At 37.7% G+C, this 20,868-nt stretch overlaps 1 protein-coding gene and 1 long non-coding RNA gene across 3 annotated transcripts in view; one reads left to right on the forward strand and one right to left on the reverse strand.

The window, feature by feature from the left end:
* The window catches only part of SH2D4B (SH2 domain containing 4B), a 127,853-nt gene that overhangs the window by 85,513 nt on the left and 21,472 nt on the right, over window positions 1-20,868 (forward strand). For both annotated transcript variants that reach the window (XM_021397968.1, XM_021397967.1), the window contains exons 5-6: window positions 815-1,025; window positions 4,061-4,188. In XM_021397968.1, coding sequence (XP_021253643.1) covers window positions 815-1,025; window positions 4,061-4,188 — 339 coding nt within the window. The remainder of the gene's footprint in view (window positions 1-814; window positions 1,026-4,060; window positions 4,189-20,868) is intronic.
* Window positions 11,168-15,868, reverse strand: LOC110399373. Its single transcript, XR_002439150.1, has 3 exons — window positions 15,798-15,868; window positions 11,383-11,444; window positions 11,168-11,305 (listed from the first exon to the last, which is right to left on the reverse strand). It is a non-coding gene; the product is annotated as an uncharacterized LOC110399373 (long non-coding RNA).

The following is a 20,868-nucleotide window of genomic DNA, read 5'->3' on the forward strand; positions in this document are numbered from 1 at the left end:
TAGCCGGAGCAGCAGTTCCATCATTTCAGGCCGTGGAAATTAGTTTGATTTACTTAGTATTCCTGGTCAGTGCCACTGATAGGTGTGTATTAGAATCATAGAATATCCTGAGATGGGATAATCCTTTCAGGATCATCATGTCCATCGAATGTGCCAGAACAGACTCTGAGTCTTTATATACAATTTCAGAGATTGAAGTAGGAGATAACACCATTTGTAGCATCAGTATTCCCTTTACATTGGCTATTCATTTCTCTGTTGTTCCTGAAACAGTTTTTAGACTGGAATTTTTAAGATGGAGACTTTATGATTTTAAACACTGTGATGATGATAGCATCCACTTTTAGAAAGGAGCATTAACAGAAAGAGCAGTCTAAGCATTAATTCTTACAATTGTACATTTTGGGAAAACCTCCTGCAATTCTAGTTATGTGTGTAGCTGCTCAAGCAATAGTTAATATTCTCTCTTGAGAGGTAAAACTTGACAAACCACTGGTGGGAAAGATGTCTTGCAGCAGAATTTCTCTTATTACATCCAATGCCAGTGTAAGATGTAATCACAGTCTGTGGAGGCTCAGTTATTACCTGTAGTGATCAAGCCATTGATAGCACAAATTTGGCATGCTTCTTCTAGTGTTGGGCCTGCATTTGAAGCATCGGGGAGGTTATCTGCTTAGTTTTCTCTTTGATAGTGCATTGTCATTTGAGTGTTCTTAAAATCAGGTAGTGTGAGTAATAATGAAGTAAGTAAGGGCAAACAGCAGTTTGTATTTCAAAAGTTTCTCCTCCCAACCCCTCTCCTTTGTTCACTCAGTGCGCCGCTCCAAAGCTGCGGATGAGGAAAGGAGCCACAAAGCACGCCGAGCGCGGGATGAGTACCGGCGGCAATCCTTGCGGGCCATCCAGAAGGGCAGAGTGGCTGATCTGAGTAATTTGTTCCAGGGGACAGGCCTGAATAATTATCAGGAGACAAAACTGAACAGCAACAGTGTGAGTCCTTTGCCGTCTCACTCTGTGGCATCCAGGTTAGTTTGTACAAGAGTAACTTTAAAATGCATTTTCTGTTGAGCTGTTCCCTTTCCAATGCCTACCTGTTTCAATAAGCTCAGTTTTTTAATATTCTCACGGCCTTGTACTTTCTCTACGACCAGAGCAAGAGTGTTTTTAAAGTTGAAACAACTGAATACTTAATGTCAACTAAATTATATTTATATTCCAGACAGATTTTTGAGAGCCCACACTGAGAGGTGGGCCTGTCAGAAATCATGATTAGATTAGTATGCATGATTCTGATATGGAGAAAGTCAAATGGACAAATTCTTAGGCAAGTCTTAACCCTCAAGCCTGAAACTATCTGATTCTTAATGGATCTTTGAAACACGTTATGGACAGCTGTCATACTAAGTTTCAAGGAGTTAAGTTTTCTCTAGGCAAAATCAAATATTTTTGGTGTTTTCTGTTTATTAATCTTTCATCTGACCATTCAGGGAGTGTCGTGAATCACAGAAGAAAAAAGAATTCAGCATATTGGTGCTAGAAAGTTGATTAGTCACTGTTTTCCTGAATACATCTCATATCATTAATTTGTCATTATCACCACAGGAAGCCAATGTGAACTCTGTCAATGCGGTAGCATTAAATGCTAGAAGAATCCAGCAACAAATAATCAAGCTCAGAAAGGAAAGAGTGCCATCAAATCAAATCAGATCAAATTTTTCTTTACCAATTTGTGTTGCACCGGAGAGAACAAGTCCCCTCTCATGTGGAAATCTGTTCTGCTTTGACAAATAAGTTCTTTTCTATATTGTGTTGAATCAGAAAATCTCTGAAGGAATTTGAGAAGGAATCAAAATATCACTGAGAGATAGCAGAAATATTTAAAATTGCCATCAAATCAACTAGTCAGAACTGTCATTATTTTTCTGAACACTTAAATAAAAGTCTTCTTTGAAACAGAGTACTATAAACAACAGTAAAAATGTTGTATTTTAAAAGACATGATCCATAACTTATAACAAGAATTTCTGAGCTTCTGAAGTGAGGCTACTTACAGTAGAATTTGGTAGTACCAAAAGTGACCATTTTGAAAAAGGAGTTGGAAAAAAAAGTTGCGGAATGTTCTGATCATTATCCAGTTCATGATCAATACTGCTTATCTATTATAAGCTATGCTTTAAACATGTACTGTGATACAGCATATAAATAAATGTATATTAATCATTCCTACACTTAATACAAGTATGGTGAAGAAAGAGAATGTGGATATCTACAATTTTCCTTCTCTTGCGAGGTGGGAATTCAAGGGGAGATGTACAGTACATTGTTATTTACAGCTGGTGTGAGGCAGACCTTCAGCCTCTAGGGAAAGCAGGTTCAGTGTCATGTCTCTAGTTTTTCAATGTGAAGCACAGCTCCTGTAGTTTTACCTTGTCCCACCTGCTTATTCACTTTTTTCCTTTTTCGTACTGTGCTTATTTTTTTTACTAATACTTTTGTGACTGTATTTCTCTCCTCCTGTCCTGTATGGACATGCTTGACAACATTAACACTATAGAAAATGACAGATAGTAATTTTGAGATTTGGCTGTGGGCAAAAAAAATAAATTTCACAAGCCTTTCAAAACTAAATTGAAGTAGAGCAAAATGAGTTGAGAAATGGGAATGGATTGGAGGGCTTTGGAACTCAGCAGCTTTCTTGTTTCTTTATAGAAGAAAGATATTAAAAAACAGAAATAAGAAACGTACATAGGATTTTTGTTTGTTTCGGTAAATGCATATTCATGGATGAATCTTCACTTTCTCCACTCACTTGTATATTTACATCTTCAAATTTGATTATGAATACTGGTCAAATCTACCTACATGTTGATGTAATTTAGCAATAACTGCTACTTTCACTGTGGGATTCATCATTTGATGCTAACAAACTCTATCACTACTTTTCTAAATTTTCATATCATCAAGCAGACAACATCAATCTTTTTCCTCTTATTCCTTCCTAAAGAGAAGTTTACTGACATGAATTACTGAACTGTAATGTTTTTGGGGTTTTTTTTGAGGGTTCTTGATTATCTCACATGTCAGTTTAGTGTTTGGTGCCTTCTGAGCTGATAGGCTGATTTTATTACTAGTTCTTCATTACATTGTCTGGAAATACCCAACATTAAATTGCAGCACCGTGGCAGCTGGAATAAGAAAGTTTGAAATATGTAGCCAGGTACTGTACTGGTCTCCATGAAGAGTATGGCTGTCTTGCCAAAGTGGAATTATACTACAAGTAGACATACTTGCACCAGCCTGAAGATTTGATAACTTACATTAACAATTTGAGCACACAGAATTCCATGGGATTTCAAACAGAAATCTATTGTAAAAACACCCTTCTATTACTGTTACCAGGGTAAATGAGACTGTGTGCTTAACTGGAATGCAATCACACTTCATTTTGATATTGTAGAGGTACCCTCAGTCCTTATCTAGAGTTGCTGGATGCATTTTCCACAAATTTTACCTGACTTGCCTTTTACTAGCTAATATAATCTAAAATGCTTAGACAGTAGTAAGGGAAGCTGGCAATTAGAGAGTGTGAGGGCAACATAAGAGCTTAAACCAAACGCTTCCTCTCTTATGCTCAGTGGTTTAGGTAAACAAACTATTATGGATGATTCTGGTTTAGAATTTCTTGCCAGTGCAAGGAATATATTCTAAGCAGAAAATAAACTACTTGTCAAACATAGGTGGAATACAAAAGCTGCCTGAAATGCCCCTTCAGTCTTTTGTGATAAATTGTTTTTTCAGTTATAGTTCTTTGCTTAAGAAAATACTTACAATTCTGTTACAAATGTAAAATGAAAATGTTTTGGAATTTTAAGAATTTTAACAGATCAAAAAAATGTTAAAATTATTCAGTGATCTATACTGAACAGCACTTACACTGAACATGCTGTATTTTTAGATGTATGTTTTAAAATATATACAAAGGAGATTTCTATTTATATTGACCCTTGCTTTCTTACACTGCTAATTCCCTATATGACTGTTTTCTTGCCTTTAAATGTAGTAAAATCTGGGAACGTCCTTCTAGACCCTTTTCAAGAGAAGTCATCATTCGCTGGTTCAAAGAAGAGCAGGTCCCTCGACGTGCTGGGTTTGAGAGGAACACCAACAGGATTGCTCAATGGTTTCACGGTAATACCCTGATCTTTACTTTCTCATCTAATAGAGCTGTAAGTGTACATTCAGGAAGTAAATCTTGTGAACTTTCATCTCAGAAAGGCATGTCTACTGACATCGTGAAACCTGGTGCACGTTAAGCATTTTTGCATCATTCCTTTTCTTAGCATGTGCTTTTCCTATTTTTCTGATTAAGTAAATTTACGCGTGACGCACATCACTAATGTTTTTTCAGGAGTATTTTGATAAAAAAAATGCTTGCTGTGATGTAGCAAGCCAAGCTGGAAGAATAGAGCAAGATGAGGTGAGGGAGACTCTAAGAAGAAGTAGCAAATACTGTAGTGATATGGTATGTGAATGTCTGGTGTTAAGTCTTTGCTCTACCTGATTCACAAGAATGATTGGAACTCATATCTATTTAACACCTGTTGCACTTCGTATACCAAGGTAGCTTTTTTTTTTCTTTCTCTTTGTTTTGCAAACAAAAAATATTGAAATGTCTTAATTTTTATCCAAATGTCTTGGAGAATACAGGAGAATGTGTCTGGCTTGCATAAGGAATTGGCAATACAAATGAAAGCCATTCTGCAAAGCCAGAATTATGGCTAACTACTTGAGTCAGAGGCAATAATCTAATAATCATTTGGATATGTGGGTGTTTCTATGGAAAGAACTACTGCCTAGTATTTAATATGGTTTAGTATCATGATGAGAGGTTCTTAAAACCTCAAGAGTCTCTAAAAACATCCTTGAAGAACTTCTGCATTTTCGTGTATCCCAGTTTTGGACCATAAAATGGGAGGATACTGTTCTGTCTCACATTAACATCTATTTAAATGCAATGCATTAAGACATTTATTACAGCATTATTGAAGAAGTGCATTAGTTAGGTACAGAATTACATGGTTTTGCTGAGTTCAACAGACCCTTGCTTATCAGCTTTGACTGACAGCTTTGACTTCAGCTTTTTATTCAAGATTAAGCACTAGCCTATTTGCTATCTTCAAATTGTGCTATAAGCATATGATGTTTTCTGCTCATACAGAGATGAAGGCTTGGGTTGTTTGTGTTAGGCTAAATTTAAAAAGACAAGTAACAAAGCAAAAAATGTCTTTGCTTTTATATCTTTGTTTTGGGTTGTATTAATAACACGATGAGGTGCTTTTCTCTTCTCTCTGTTGACCAGTGATTAGACCTGAGGGAATGGTATTAAGCTGCATCAGGAGAGGGTCAGGTTGGGTATTAGGAAAAAGTTCTTCACTGAGAGGGTGGTGAAGCCCTGGAATAGGCTCCCAGGTCACACCACCAAGCTGCCAGAGTTTAAGGAGAATTTGGACACCGTTCTCTGACATAGAGTCTGATCTTTGGGTGGTCCTGTGTGGAGCCAGGGGTTGGACTCAGTGACCCTTGTGGGTCCCTTCCAACTTGGGATATTCTATGATTGTATAATTTGTTTGCTCTGTTTTTCCTTTGTCCTTTAACTTTTCTCATTTGCTTGAAATCTGTTTAAGCATGTTATTTTTTTCCTATTCCCACTGGTTTGCCAGCCATTATTTTTGAAAGAAACTTCAGAAATGTAAGACTTTTTCCCATTACATATTCTGTTCAGCATTTGGTTATTTTTCATTCAGAACATACAAGAGAGTTAGTTCCCTTTTTGTCTGGGGAGTGGCTGGTTTCTAAATATTTCCTCAGCTTTAGTTGAGACTAATGTCTTACTACTGTTGGTGTTATTTATCCACCACACAAGTGGGATCTCTCAAATGTATACTGAGTATAATGTGAGATGACAAAACGAGGAATTTACACATTGCGTCTCTGTGAGGTGTCTTTATGTATGTTTGCTAAGCACTTACTGTAGCATTGTCCAACCTCTACTTGCCTTGAGGTTGAAAGAATAGTTCAGAAGTGTCTGAACCCTTCTTTTTTTTTGGCTCAAAGCTTGCTTTCTGAGGTATCTTTTGTGATAAGACTCTAACCGACTTACCAAGGAGGCAAATGGTGGGTGTTGCCGTGTGGCAATCAACATCACCTTGTGAACATTTGAAAGCATTTCCTTCAGAGCTGTTTGCCCCAGGAAAAGAGCGCTCAGGAGTGTTTACTGGCGGAAGATCTGGCCTGTGACCAAGTAGCGCCAGCTTAGTATGGGAGACTGGGGAATGATACCATTGTATCCTGTGAAAAACAGGATGCAGGTGGGCACTTCTCTGCTCCCTCTTATCTGCTGGCAAGGCCCGGAAGATGGGAACAAAGGAGTTTTCTGTTGAGATCCCAAAGCCAGAAGCTGCCACTCCAGAGAGAGCTGACTCAACCACTTTGGATTTGAACTGTTACTCCAAAGAGAGCTGACTCGAACAATTTGGACTTATAAATAAATTCGTACTGCTGTTGGAGGTTGTCATCAACCAAAGCAGTTGGCAACCGAACAACAAGCCCTGATGACCTGTCACCCAAGAAGATCAGTGTCTGCGCTACAAACAACGCTGGACCCCTGGTGATGACTCTCTCTCTTGCTTTCTACAAAGACTCCTTGCTTTTTTTTAATCTCTTTTCTATTGCCCACCTTCCCTTCCCCATCTCCCTAAGCTACTAGGATTTGTAATAAACTGGTCGGGCTAACATTTGACCCGTTGTGTCTTAATCTCGCTGTCGGGTATGCATATATTAAAAGAACCCCTTCTCCCTCCTGTAAATTGGAGCGAGACAAGAGGCTGGTACCACAGATCTAGAAACATGAGGTAGTTGTTTTAAAGGTTGTATCTTTAAAGAATAATTGCAGAAGTGTGGTTCCTATTGCGAAAAACTATTTTCTCAAAGGGAGTCAGGGTGGCAGTGCAGTTACTGGCTAAGGGAGAGGCAAGCTGTGAAGGAGCATAGCAGAGCAAGTAAATACAGAAAAGGAAGTGTGAGATTAGGAAAAATAAAAAGGTAAAAGAATTATATGGGAAAGAAAAAAGGCACAACAAAAATGACTTTTGAGATGACAGATTTAGAACCGTGTCGTCTTCTCTCAAAAAAGGTAGATTTCTCTGTCTGCTAAAGGTAGATAAACTTTGCCAGCCTGTCCTCAAAGGGTGGCAGCTGACAGTTTTGGTCAGCTGTTCAGAATATCTGTAAACTCTGTGGCTTGTGAGTGCTGGGGGAAGATACCAGGTCAACACAAACTGATGGTTATTGCCATTGGGTTGATTCTGGGAAACGCAAGGAATGAACAGGTTGTCTTTAGTCATAATTCCTATTCCAAATAGATGTTTCCACAGACGTTGTTAGAACTTGGTGTCACCTCTTCTGGAAATCTTACCAAGGACAGATCTGGAACAAGTTTGGACACCAAATTATGTTCTCATCATGTAACTTTACATTAGAGAATAGATAGAGGCATACTGTTAGGCATGAGTAGGAAGGTATACATTTCTGTCATCCATATTGATCCTATTCTGTGCTTAAACAGAGCACATTAGTCTCCAAGGCTGTTAGTCTCATGCTTTTCATCACTTCTGAATTCAGACACAGAGATGAATGATGTTCATATGCCAGTCGTTATGCAGGATGAAAAAGAGCCCTCTGTTGGATAATAAAGGGTTCGTTACACACTGAATGAGGCAAGTCATCCTGAAAAATCTGTCTAGCATTTGAAGGACTGATGACAGGGTCACTCTAGTTTTGCACCATAGCCTTCAAATAATAGTCATACTATAATTTTACTTTACTTTTAAATAATTATAAAGTGGTAATGTTTATAACCTGCATGTACAGGTTTTATGTTTTGGAACGCTATGCTAGAACAAGTTTGTCCTTGCAGGGCTCTATATATTCTCTATATGGGTGGATTTAAACATAGTTATTAGAGTCATGATCATCTATTCACTTTTTGGGAGATGAAACACTGTTTTTGATATTTTTAGAACAGGTCCCTATCAAACATCTACTGCATTTCTGATAGTATTCTTCCAAGACAAAACAGTATTTGGAGTTGTGTTTAGATCCTACAATACGTTCCTGTGTTTGATTATGGATGTTACAAGTCAAGTCAGATTCATAAATTATGACAAAAATCCAAACACTTCATCAGCTCTAATTCATTTCTCAGCTTCTTCCTTAAGAAATAATAGATGTTTTGCTGTTTTCTGAGAAGAAATATACAAAGTCACTCTACTTAGCTCATAATGATTGTTTTAGTGCGCTGATCCTTTTGAAGTCTTTGGAATTGTATTTCTAGTGCCATTACAGTTCCAAAGTGTCTACATAGGCAGGTTATTAGCAAACAAAATAAATGTTTTAGACTCATGGCTCCACTTGGAGGGGAGCAAAGTATCAAAGTGAGGTAATGTGAGCTGTAGCATGTGGCAAGGAGAAAGGAAGCACAAAAGAACAGCAGGGAAATTGTAGAATGAGGCAAATTAATAATTAATGTGAAGAGGCTAACTGCTAATGTGAAATTCGCTTTCTTATTCTTTTACAATACATTGTCCTTCTCGACTGCTTGTTAACTGGAAGCTATGTTCTAAAGATGTAGATGAGATAGAGAAAGGCAATTTCACTAAGGAGATACTGTAGATGCTAAAAATGTGAGACTATAAATCACAGGTGATCACAGGAGTGGAAACAAGTTTAAAGTGTTAACAGTTTCGTTAATACAAACTGATCAGGTGCCATGCCTGCTCAAAGATTTAAAAATATGGTGGTACTTTTTTTTTTTTTTTAAGTGTGTCCTTTCTTGAATCTGCTCTGGCTTTTTCATAGAGCTTACTTCTGGGTGAGTTTATTAATCACTTAATAGAAAAATATCTTGCTATTAAAAATCAAATTAATTTACATTCTGGAGACTTGTTGCCCTCTCTATTTAAAATACTTTTAAAGATTTTCTTCTCTGTGTGCTTCTATTAGTGCATGAGCATTTACGATTTCATTTAGGAGGCCACAGTGGTGGCTTAGTGTATTTGCCTGTAATTTTACATTAGTGTTCTGTGTTGTGTCACCTTATTGAACTGGACTGCCGGTGGTTACTTTTTCTCTATTACTATAGCTATTTCATTCAGTGCATAACATCACATTACATAATGCAAAAAGGAGGGATCATAGAATCGTTAGAGTTGGAAGGGACCTTTAAAGGTCATCTAGTCCAGCTCCCCTGCAATGAACAGGAACGTGCACAGCTAGATAGGTTGCCCAGGGCCTTATCCAGCCTTGCCTTGAAAGTCTCCAGGGACCTGACATCAAACCACATCTCTAGGCAACCTGTTCCAGTGCCTCACCACCCTCCCTGTAAAAGACTTTTTCGTTATATCCAACCTAAATCTACCCTCTTTGAGCTTGTAGCCATTTCCCCTTGTTCTGTCACCACAGACCCAGCTAAAGAGTCTGTCCCCTTCTTTCCTGTAGTTCCCCTTTAGATATTGAAAGGCTGCTCTCAGGTCTCCCTTGGAGCCTACTCTTCCCCAGGCTGAACAGCTTCCAGCTCTGTCAGCCTGTCCTTGCAGGAGAGGTGTTCCATCCCTTGGATCATTTCTGTGGCCCTCCTCTGGACACACTCAAACAGGTCCATGTCTCTCCTGTACTGAGGACTCCACATCTGGATGCAGTACTCCAGGTGAGGCCTCACCACTACAGAATAGAGGGGCAGTGTCACCTCCCTCAACCTGCTGGTCACACTTCTTTTGATGCAGGCCAGGATACGGTTGGCTTTCTGGGCTGCAGGGGCACCTTGCTGGCTCATGTCCAGCTTCCCATCCACCAGTACCCCTAGGTCCTTTTTGGCAGGGCTGTGCTCAATCCTTTCGTCCCCTCAGCTTGTATTGATAATGAGGGTTGCCGTGATCCAGGTGCAAGATCTTGCATTTGGATTTGTTCAACCTCATGAAGTTCACCTGGGCCCACTGCTCAAGCCTGTGTAGGTCCCTCTGAATGGCATCCTGTCCCTCAGGTGTGTTGACCACACCTCACAGCTTGGTGTCATCAGCAAAATTCCTGAGGGTGCACTCGACCCCGCTGCCAATGTCTGATGAAGATATTAAAGAGCATCGGTCCCAGCACTGACCCCTCTAGGACACCACTCATCTCTGATCTCCATCCAGACATTGAGCCACTGACCACCACTCTCTGGACTTAATCCTGCAGCCAGTTCTTCGTCCATTGACCAGTTCACTGATCAAATCCATGTCTTGTCTATTTGGAGAGAAGGATGTTGTGGGGTACCGTGTCAAAGGCCTTGCTGAAGTCTACATAGATGACATCAGTGGCTCTTTCCTTGTCCATTGATGCAGGATGTTCCTGAGTGGAGAGGTCTGCTGTTCATGTGTGGAAATGAAAAAAATATTTGTATAAAAAACAAACAAACAAGTGAGAGCATAGGTTATTTGGAAAGAAAAAATTTAAAAGCATATATAAAGACCAAAAATTTTTGCATTTTAAAGAAAATAAGGATGAATATGTTCAAGTAGAATGCCCTTCTACCTACAAAGGCTGTGTATTCTATGACTGGAGGAAATTATGGTGATCACTTATGGTGACAAAAGTGAATGCAGAAGGCCTTGTTTGTCTGACCAACACCCTGAATCTGAGCTGTGCTTCCCTTTTACATATACTGCAGTCTGTTCTCTAGACAGTGGATCATGTTTTCTCCTTTCAGTGTCAGTCGTGGGTTCTCATTAGTTATTTCATCCACACACAAAGTGCACTTAGGTGTCAGTTGTTGCCAGCATAAGATATTCAGCTTATACTATATATCTTTAAATACTGGACCTGGATATTTCTCGAATGGCACATCACCTTTTCTAGGCTAGCGCATGTGTTCTGGGTAGAACTTTGTTAATGTTGGACAAATTACTGATATCCTGCTGATTATTAGTCCATATCTAACTGATTATCAGCTGTGCCTGCAGCCCTTGTTTCTTTGCCTGCAGATTTACAGTAACATACATTCTACTTTACAGGCCTCCACTTAACCTTCTTCAGCTTATGCTAGACTGAGTCATATTTACTATTTTACCTGCAGTATCTTCTGTTTGAAGTACAGCAAATATCCTTAGCCTCAAGGTCAGAAAATTTTCCTGGTTGCTCAGCAGATGGCCTTCTTACTGGTCCTTCTGTCTTTCTATGCAAAGTATTGAAACCACATTGCTATTGATCCAGCCTGTAGGCAAAGGATTACAAGTTATCAGTCAGACAGCTCTTTTGAAACCATGCTATTTTCCTGCTAAGCAAACCTACCTCTCTCAAACAGGGTATCAGCAGGTATGTTGTGTAGTCATGCAGGGGAAGAAAGCATGCACCTGCAAAAAATTATGTTGCTGGTTAGACTTAACTATAGATCAACCAGTTAGAAGCAGATTGTGACACTTAAAGTGCTCTCACTACAGGAGATAAACAGTAGGAGATGATACAAAAACAAAGCAAAGAGATTTCTGTGAGGCTGTTGGCAACTAAACCTTTATGTGCAGCTTCTCAATATGATTCTTGGCATGGAGGCAGAATGAGGTGGAGAGTGGGAAACATAAATTCACTCTTTTCCTGCAAAGGTTAAGGGAATGACAAGTTCCTCTCTTCCTTTTTCAATTTCAGGAAAGTCAATTCTTCCTTCTTTTTCTTGTCTTTCAGTGAATAGGACTGTCAAATCACAATCTTGTGAATCTTTGTGAGGTAAAACTCCAAAAGACCTCAAGGGATTACACACTGATTAGCACATTGTCTGTTACTGTATCATACCTTACTTCTGCATCCAGGATTAGTGCTTGTAATATAGTACGCAATAGATCTTAATCCATGATATGGAAGTTTAAAATCTAAATTGTATAGAATTCCATGGAACGTTCTGCCATTGCTGTTAGGACTGTCAGTGTTGTCCTTCTGGAGTGCACATGGCTTTTGTAAATCCATTCCACTGTGCCAGATGAAAAGAAACTTCTGGATTTGTAGTGAGATGCAAACATTTATAGACATTTCAATGCAAGATACTAGGAAGTTAATTAACCATGGGACTGAGCTTGCTTCTGTTTTCACTTTTAACAACACTGTTGTTTTCAGGATGGGCACGTAAGCTTTGAGATCCTAGGATGCTGGTTGCAGCAAAGGATTCTGCATACTCGCAACCTGTGTCCAGATCCTCTTACAATGTAAAGTGAAATTATTTGATTGATGAAAATTAGATTAAACAAAGGACTCAAGTTCAGGCTTCACATTAGAAATTAAGTAAACATTTCTGTTTTCATCTTGTTGTGAGTGTGAGCCTAGCTGCTAGCTCATTTACCTTAATTCCAGTTGTAGGAAATGGGGCTATTTGGTGACCATTTTTAGTGGCTTAATGGAGAACTGAGGCGGACCCCAGAGGATGTCCAGATCTGGATCATTGCAAGAGCTACATATGGTTATCATCATGCCAGTCTTTGGGCATGAAGTTTTTACTATCCAAATGTTACTCTTGTTTGACTTTCAAATGTACTTCGGTGTCTGATTCACTAAATCAAAACACAAGAATGTTGCAAGCAGCTAGAAAGGACTGTAATTAACAAGTTAGCTTAACGTTCTCAAATCTAGTCAATTATGTGGCAAGAAAACTTAGTTATCATTATTTTCCCTGACTTATTTTTCTTTGAGCTGGAAAAAGAAGTATAGTTTCTTAAGTACTTACAGAAAATACCACGATCAAACTGCTTTATAGAAATCTATCTGGAACAGTTATTTTAGTATGAATATAACAAAATGTTCTAAATATAGCATGATTTAAATTTGTATTGATTTTAGCAATAAAAAGTTTAATGATTGCTTAGTTAGATCCTTTCTAAGTCCAGTGATGTGATCAAAAGAATTGTCACAAATAAAATAGACTTCAGATTTGTCTACTACTAAAAAAAATATGCATTCTTAAACCTTGCATATATTGAATATACTATCAGGCAAAAACATTTTCCTTCACCAGTGAAGAAGCTTTGAAAGCAAAGAACACAATATATTTCCTGCTTAGTTTTCTGTTATTAAATAGGTTGTAGAATTTCAGTTCTAGGACTCTATGTTATCTGTGACTTTGATTTTTGTCCTTATATTGAGTGAGCTCTTCTGTTGTTGTGGTTTGCCATTACAGTTGTCATTCTGATTTCCATAAAAAGTCTTGACAGCTTCTTCAATATCTATGAGATCATGTTCTGAGTACATTGTGAAATGTGTTTTTGAAGACCATCATGGACATACTTGTTTGCTAGTAACCATTATGTGATATGCACATAGCTATTTGTGCACCTGCAAAAATTTCCTTAAATTTTCCGATTTTTTGGATCTATTCATTTCATTATAGGGAGGAGATGGCTTGATTGATTATTTTTCAGTGGTAGATGTATTTTGTCAATAACCAAATGTCTTTTTGCATTCAACTGCCTTTCTTCTGTGTCTAATTTGTGATGAAGAACATTATCATTAGAGGCTCCTGAAAGTTTTTATTTACCTTGTATTGTAAAATAGTTTTGGTGATTGCAGAGAAAATTGAACTATATAATTGTCATTACAGCTGATATCTTCTTCAGTGTGTTTGCGATAGTGTGTCTGCCTATAAATTGTGGGCCAAATTTGTAGCAATAGTCTAGGTTCTTTCTGAAGTTAGTTGTTTCATGCTGGGATCATACAGCAACTGTCACCTGTGTCACAAGGACCAAGGAAACTTACCATGGGAAAGGAGATGCTGGATCTTTCTCCACCTTGTTGACAATGCCATTTTGGACCCTACCTGAGTAAGCCCTGGCTGCCTTCCCAGGCCTGATGTAGAACAGGCTGAGAATGAAAAAGTCAACTCTTGTTTATAGAGCTGAAGGTCAAACTAGAAGTTTAATGACTCTTGTTGGATGCAGTGAAGAATCAAAACCTTCATAGACTCAGATAAAAAGCAAATTAAAATTAAAATGACATAGATACATCAATACAAATTGATATCAATATAAAAGGCCAATGGAAAATATTAGCTGCTCTAGTAAATTAGCAGCTTGTTCAAGGCTGTAATGTGATATTTTGTTTACTACTGTGTTACTCAATTAACTTCTAGACATGTCAGTGTCTATTCATTCGGCAAATGCTCTTACAGTGAGACTGCTGAATTAATGAAATCGTATTCATAATGCATTCTCAGTGTGCTGAATGACAGATCAATACCTGCATAAAATAAAGCTAGTTAATGTAGCAGTATGCCAGGAAGACTCTGTAAGAAGGCTCCAAACATGATCAACCTGGATGTCACCTCTCCAGTTAATTGGTAAAATTATAAAACTTTTCCACACATCTGCATATTTTATATTACACTATTCAGAATGCTTGTTTACAGAAAATGTTGATGCTTGCCTATTTACAGGTAGATTTGCTTTTCATTTTACATACAAGCGCATTTTGAATATCTAATAGTCCTTACTTACGTTAAAATTTTACAATTCTGTTTCATAGTAGTGACTGTGAAGCTTAATGTTTGTTTTAGGTAGAACTGCAAATTAATTTCCATTGTGGAAAGCACTTTAGCTAAGTATTTGTAAATATTATTTCTGCTACAGAGGTGCATCAACTAAAAATAAAACAAAAAACAAATTACTTGGGCCCGTTGAACTATCTATCACCGAATCTAAAGCTCATCCAGACTTCTTCCTTTTTATACCCTGTATATATTTTTTTATTCTTTTAACTAGCAATTATGAAATTACATGCTATGTAAAGTGTTCCAGAATCCAGTCAGTATTGCTTATTTTGGAGCTAGTGAAGTATGTGTGCTGTTTTAAAGGACTGCACAGTTTATCCTTCTAGATAGACGTTTTGTCCTTGACTTGTGTTTTTTGTTGAGATTATACACTTGCCGATTTGCGAGTACAAGTATTTCTTCTGGCACTGTTTTTCAAAGAAGAACTTCTTGGTTAAATGTACATTTCTAGTTGAGTGAAGGGAGAATAGGAAAGCTGATAAAATCCAATTTGTGCCAAAATTGAGAGAAATCATCTGAAGAAAACTGAAACAGTAAAATCAAATGACAGAGATTGTACTGTGCAACTTAATTACTCTGGAGATATTTTCTGACAGATTCATGCAAAGCATAATGAGGACAAGATGTTACCTTTACTGAGATGATGAAACGCTGTTAACAATAGGATCCAGATGTTTCAGGTTAACAGTTGTTTTCGCATCTGAGAAGGAGCAATGAAATGAAGCCTATCTTCCGTGGTTTACGTTACATATTGCTCTGAACATATCAAGAAATTACTCTTTTTGTAGAGCACTTAATCCCCTAAATAAGTTTGATTTAAGCTGTACTGGATTTATGCTCAGTGCAGAGGGGATTTTGTTTGTTTGTATTACTATTTCTCTTAAACCCTTTTTTTCTTCTCAATTGCCACAATGGGAGTCAACATCTATTTCTTCTTAGTAAGGACTTCTGAGCAGCAACTTGTGTGGAAGTAGCATGAGCACTGTTTCTGTCCCAGTAGAATGTGCTCGGGAGGATACCCAGCTCCTTTCCATAGTCTTCTACTCTCTTGCTTTCATGATGTATTTCAGATTTACATTTGTATGAGCAAACTCACGTCCATTTTAAACAACTGTTCTCCTGACATTCATCAAGATGCCGTATTGTTTGTTCCAAGTACACAAAAAACCTTTCAGAGACTTACATTCATTTCTTCAGATTCCCAGGTACCTGATCCTATTTACGATGGTGCAAGTGTTAGCCATTTTTTCCTTTCAAAGAGCATAAAACATGATGTTAAACATTGACATTCACAAACATTGTTATTATTGGTTAGGTACATATGTCACCCAACAAATGAGCAGAAGCTCCATTAAAACAAAATTTTAAAACCTAAATATTCTGATAGTGTGTTATCCAAAAAAGAGCAACCCATCTGCATGTCTGTGTTTGTATATGAGTATAAAATATTTTTAAAACACCTGTAAATAATTTTGTGGTATGGGTATATTTCAAAATATAACAATTTAAATTTAACTGACAATTATGTATGTATAATTTGTTTCTTCCTTAGTACTATGTCTTACAGAAATGTCATTTATGTGATGCGGTCATCCAATAATATTAGTATTGTATCTGAATCTTAATTAATGACATTAATTGACATTAATGATTTACTTCAATTTCTATTGGAGTAAAGCTGATGAAATTCCCCATCTGTCAAGTGATGAGATGCCCATTTAGTTTTGTCTGTTCTAACAACTGTAATTATTGAAGACTTGTTCTAAACAAAGATCTTCAACTAAAATCTGGCTTCTCCAGTAGTAAGACTGGTGTCATTATTAACATTTTCTTTGCTATAAGTCATGGCAGTAAGGTTTTCACTAGTAGAATTACAAGACATATTTTTTCAAAAGTATTCTCTAAGAGTGATAATATAGTTTCCATGTTTGCAATTTTTCTGACTTGTTGTCTTCCACTTGCAGAAAGTAGTAATGTACACATAGTGAGAGAGCAGATGTCTAGAGCTCTGGGTTCCAAATGCAGCTTGCATGCCACATCAGAGAACTTGCACAAAATTCTGATTCTAATGCTTTCAACCTTTAAAATTTCCAGTGATGGATAATTTTGACTTGCAAATGATTTCCACATTTACATTAATTTTTCTTTAAATTCTTTTTAAAATGTACTTTTTTTTTAATTCGAAGAATAATTTCCCCCAGCCTCACACACTTTTCTAAATGTTGTATGTGTTCAGAACTGTACCTCCCAGCTCTCTTTCAGCAGCTACCCACTGGTCAGTAATGAGATTATGGAAAACATCTCTGAGTGGATGTCATCCTGGCCAAGGCTGTTTAATAGTAGTGCTATTCTATGCACCAGTCTTGTTTATTGTCTACCCCTGGAGTGTAATCTGGCAATGTTGCTTCAAAATTGGTTGTACAAAGCCAGGAAGTTATGTAAAAAAGGACTACTTTTTAAATCAGTTCGTCAACTTTGTCTTTTTACAGAAAACTCAAGCAAAACAATCTCTCCATGAGGTTTATTTGGTTTTGTGTAATTGGCTTGATAAAAGCTCGATCTTCTATAGGCCTGTGCTGCCCTCAGAAGTAGTCAGGAGGAGCAAGGACTTATGATGGCTGGAGTTATGAGAACTTAAGCAGATCCTGGGAGGGCTTTTGATCTCTTATCTTCTCCTTTCACAGACCAGCTTTCTTATCTTTTCCCTTGATATAGATTTAATTTGCATATTGGAAGATTTTCTCTCCTTTTGGAATTCAGAAATTCAAATTCAGTAAATGGGAAGTTACAAGATGAGTAATTGATATGGTTAAGAAGAACTACTTGCAAATGATGCCCACAAGCTAGAATTTCCTTTTCTTTTTCCTCTGTTGCTTGCATGATCAAGACTAAATGAATGCAAGTATTTTGTCTGCCTGGAGAAAATATGGTGAATATTGTCCAGCTTTCTAATAAAGCTGCTGAGCATTTCAGTTTTCACACGCAACACTATATCGGTGACTGTTGTAGTAGAGCAGAGCTGTTTCTCTTTTATTGCTCAGCCAGGATCAAAGCTTAAATCAGCTTCTTCAGATTTTTTTGTGCGTGTTACACCACTGTACAGTTTCTAGCCTTGTTAGGCTGCTCTAGTGAGCTATTCCTGTGTGTGCTTTACTGATTTTACAAATGTTATTATTTCAAGAGGTACAGTAAGGTTTTAATATCTACTTTGCAGTAGTCACATCATGCATCTATCACAAAAGTTTATTGATAGTTTGTATAGTTGGCTTTTTCACACTTAATAGGAATAAAAATACACTTCCATTTATATGATAAAGAGGTAAACATATCCTAAAGGAGTAATATTTGTAACAAAGTTCCCTATTTGGATTAGCATACTGATATTCTTTCAAAGCCTGCTCATTTCTTATCAGGAGTCTTCTCCATGAATATACTTACTTCCATGCTGTAAGCACTGCACTGACAGTCCTTGAATTATAGAGTCACAGAATCATGGAATGGCTTGGGCAAGAAGGGACCTCCAAGAACCTTTAGTTCCAAGCCCCATGCCATGGGCGGGCTGCCATTTACTAGATCAGGCTGCCCAGAGTGCCATCCAACCTGGTCTTGAATACCTCCAAAAACGGGGCATCTACAGCCTCTCTTGGCAGACTCTTCAAGCATATCACCTCTCTCTCTGTGACAAATTTCACCCTGGCATCTCTTCTAAATCTCCTATCCATTAGTTAAAACCATTTCACCCTGTCCTGCCACCATCTACTCAGGTAAAGTGTTACTTTCAAAATGACCTATGTATTTTCAAGAAACATCAACTAACTACAACAGTGTCTAGGTTGCTTATACAGACCTGGATTTATTTGCAGGGTTATTTGTTTTTCCTTTTGTTTGCTTATTTTTGTTTATGAGGGTGGGTAGTGATAGGACAAGGGGGAATGGTTTTAAACTGAGACAGGGGAGATTTGGGTTGGATGTTAGGAGGAAGTTTTTCACACGGAGGGTGGTGACGCACTGGAACAAGTTGCCCAAGGAGGCTCTGGATGCCCTGTCCCTGGAGACATTCAAGGCAAAGTTGGATGTGGCTCTGGGCAGCCTGGTCTAGTGGTTGGTGACCCTGCACTCAGCAGGGGGGTTGAAACTTGATTATCTTTGAGGTCCTTTTCAACCCAGGCCACTCTATGATTCTATGAACTTTTCTAAAAGTTTCATTTTCTGTTTTCCAGTTATCCCATCAGAAAAGAGAAAAATGCCATTATCAAGAATATTTGCATTGTTTATGTAAGGCATTCCCTGCTATCAGTCTTTCAATGACTTTACCAGAGTGCAGAGGCTTCCAAATTAGGTCAGTGCAAACAATATAAAATAAAATATTCTTGCCCCTAAATTTTAAAGTTACTTATCATAAATAGGTAAACTACACTCACAGAATATGATTTAAGAAGACATTGAAAATAGACTGGTTAACTGTTCCATTTTTAAAATGACCTACTTTTCAGAAACTGTATAGATGAGAAAAACTAAGGGGTAATAGCAGAATTTTAATGCAGGACAGCTCATCTCTAAAGAAAAATTCAAGTGCATACATATATATGAGGTAAACTTAGAAACATAAAAGGTTAAATGCCTTTATTTTACTATCTTTTCTCTTCTGATGGGCAACAAGTAATACTGTACAAAGAGAAGAGAGAGTTTGAAATCTGTTTTCCTTCTGGCTAATGCATTCTATATGCTGATCTGAAAGTAAGGAAAGAAAGAAACCAGCACTGTGCTTTGAGGAGACATTAACAGACTAATTTATAGCTCTATTATACCAGTGGTGTATTCATGCAAGTAATGCAAACGCCTATCTTTTATGTGCTGCACTGCTTGTTAGTGAATACGGTGTAAATATTTTGACAGTGAGTATAAAAGGCTTTTACAGTATTTGATAGTCGGGATGTAGAATGAACTTTAAAGGAGACAATTAATGGGTATGTTTTCAGCAAAGTGCATAGGGAATTAACTCTGAGTCACACTGGCAACAATGGATGTAGCACATCTGATTTTCTGTAGATCTGAAGGAAAATACCCATTGTAACTGTATTTCTCATTTAGATAGGATTTTCAAAGATCCCTGGGATTGGAGGGCGCTCATTTCCTTCTGAAATTAAGTAGCTTTCTAATTGTTTTAAGGAATCTTTGCCTAAGGGAATTAAGAAATCTTCTGAGATCTGAGCTTTCCTTATTTTAAGAACTGATCCTGACAGAACAGAGATGAGCCTGTATTATAAAACAAAACAAAACATCAGTGATGTGTGTTTTTACATATGACACTATTTCTTGGTGTTTCCTCCTGTAAGTAGAGGCAAAGGATAGTTCTATTCACCATATGTCTTCAAGGAGAACTTGTACAAAAGCATGGTGTGTTATTAATATTCCTCATCCTTGCCTGAAGGGATCTCATGCCATCAGAAAGACATTATTCCTCTGAGCCTTCATTTTCTATACGTATCTGTTTGTAGCCCAGAACATGCTGTCCGTGCTGAGCAAGGCTTACAGGGGAGGTAGCTGAAATTCACTGAAGTGTTGCTTCCCAATTCTGTGTAAATCTTCTATCTACCAGAATGGTTACAAAGAATAAGAACAATGAAGAAGAATGGGTAGTGAACTCCTGCTTACTTTTCCATAGTACAGACTTATCTCTGTTTCAGGCATGCTACTCGATACCTTGCTGCTGAGCTTGCAGAGTAGAATAGGTGGTGAATCAAGAATAAAGAAAGAAAGGTTTCTGCAGGGGATTCCTAACCAGTGTCTTTTCCCTTCACCCCTGTAACTCAGAGAAATCTGGCCCTTTACTGACCACTGAGTACCAGAAAACTGTCTGTGAAATGCCCAGTGTACTTCAGATTTACATTCTACCATTTACTTTCTAAGTACATCCCAGTTTTGCCTCCCATTGCTCTTCTTTGCACACAGGAAGGTTTTCATTTCTTTACCTATATTTTAGGTTTTGCTGTATGTGACCTATTGCCAGTCTTTCTTTCTTAACAGCACAGAGGCCTGTAGACCCTTGCTTGATAACTGTTATGGACACTGTACTATTTACTGGGACTTAAATCAGATTACCAACATGCAGTACAGCTATAAATATATGCATTATCACCATCTTTAAGTAGGAAAAGCATTTCATAGGAACTCTGCAATCCTGGACTTCTGGGTTCTTGTTGTGACACTTGTGGTCCGGTTTTGAAAAAAAAAACAACAAAAACTCACCTCAA

This window comes from Numida meleagris, chromosome 5, assembly GCF_002078875.1.
Source record: "Numida meleagris isolate 19003 breed g44 Domestic line chromosome 5, NumMel1.0, whole genome shotgun sequence".
In the NCBI taxonomy this organism is placed as follows: Eukaryota; Metazoa; Chordata; class Aves; order Galliformes; family Numididae; genus Numida; species Numida meleagris.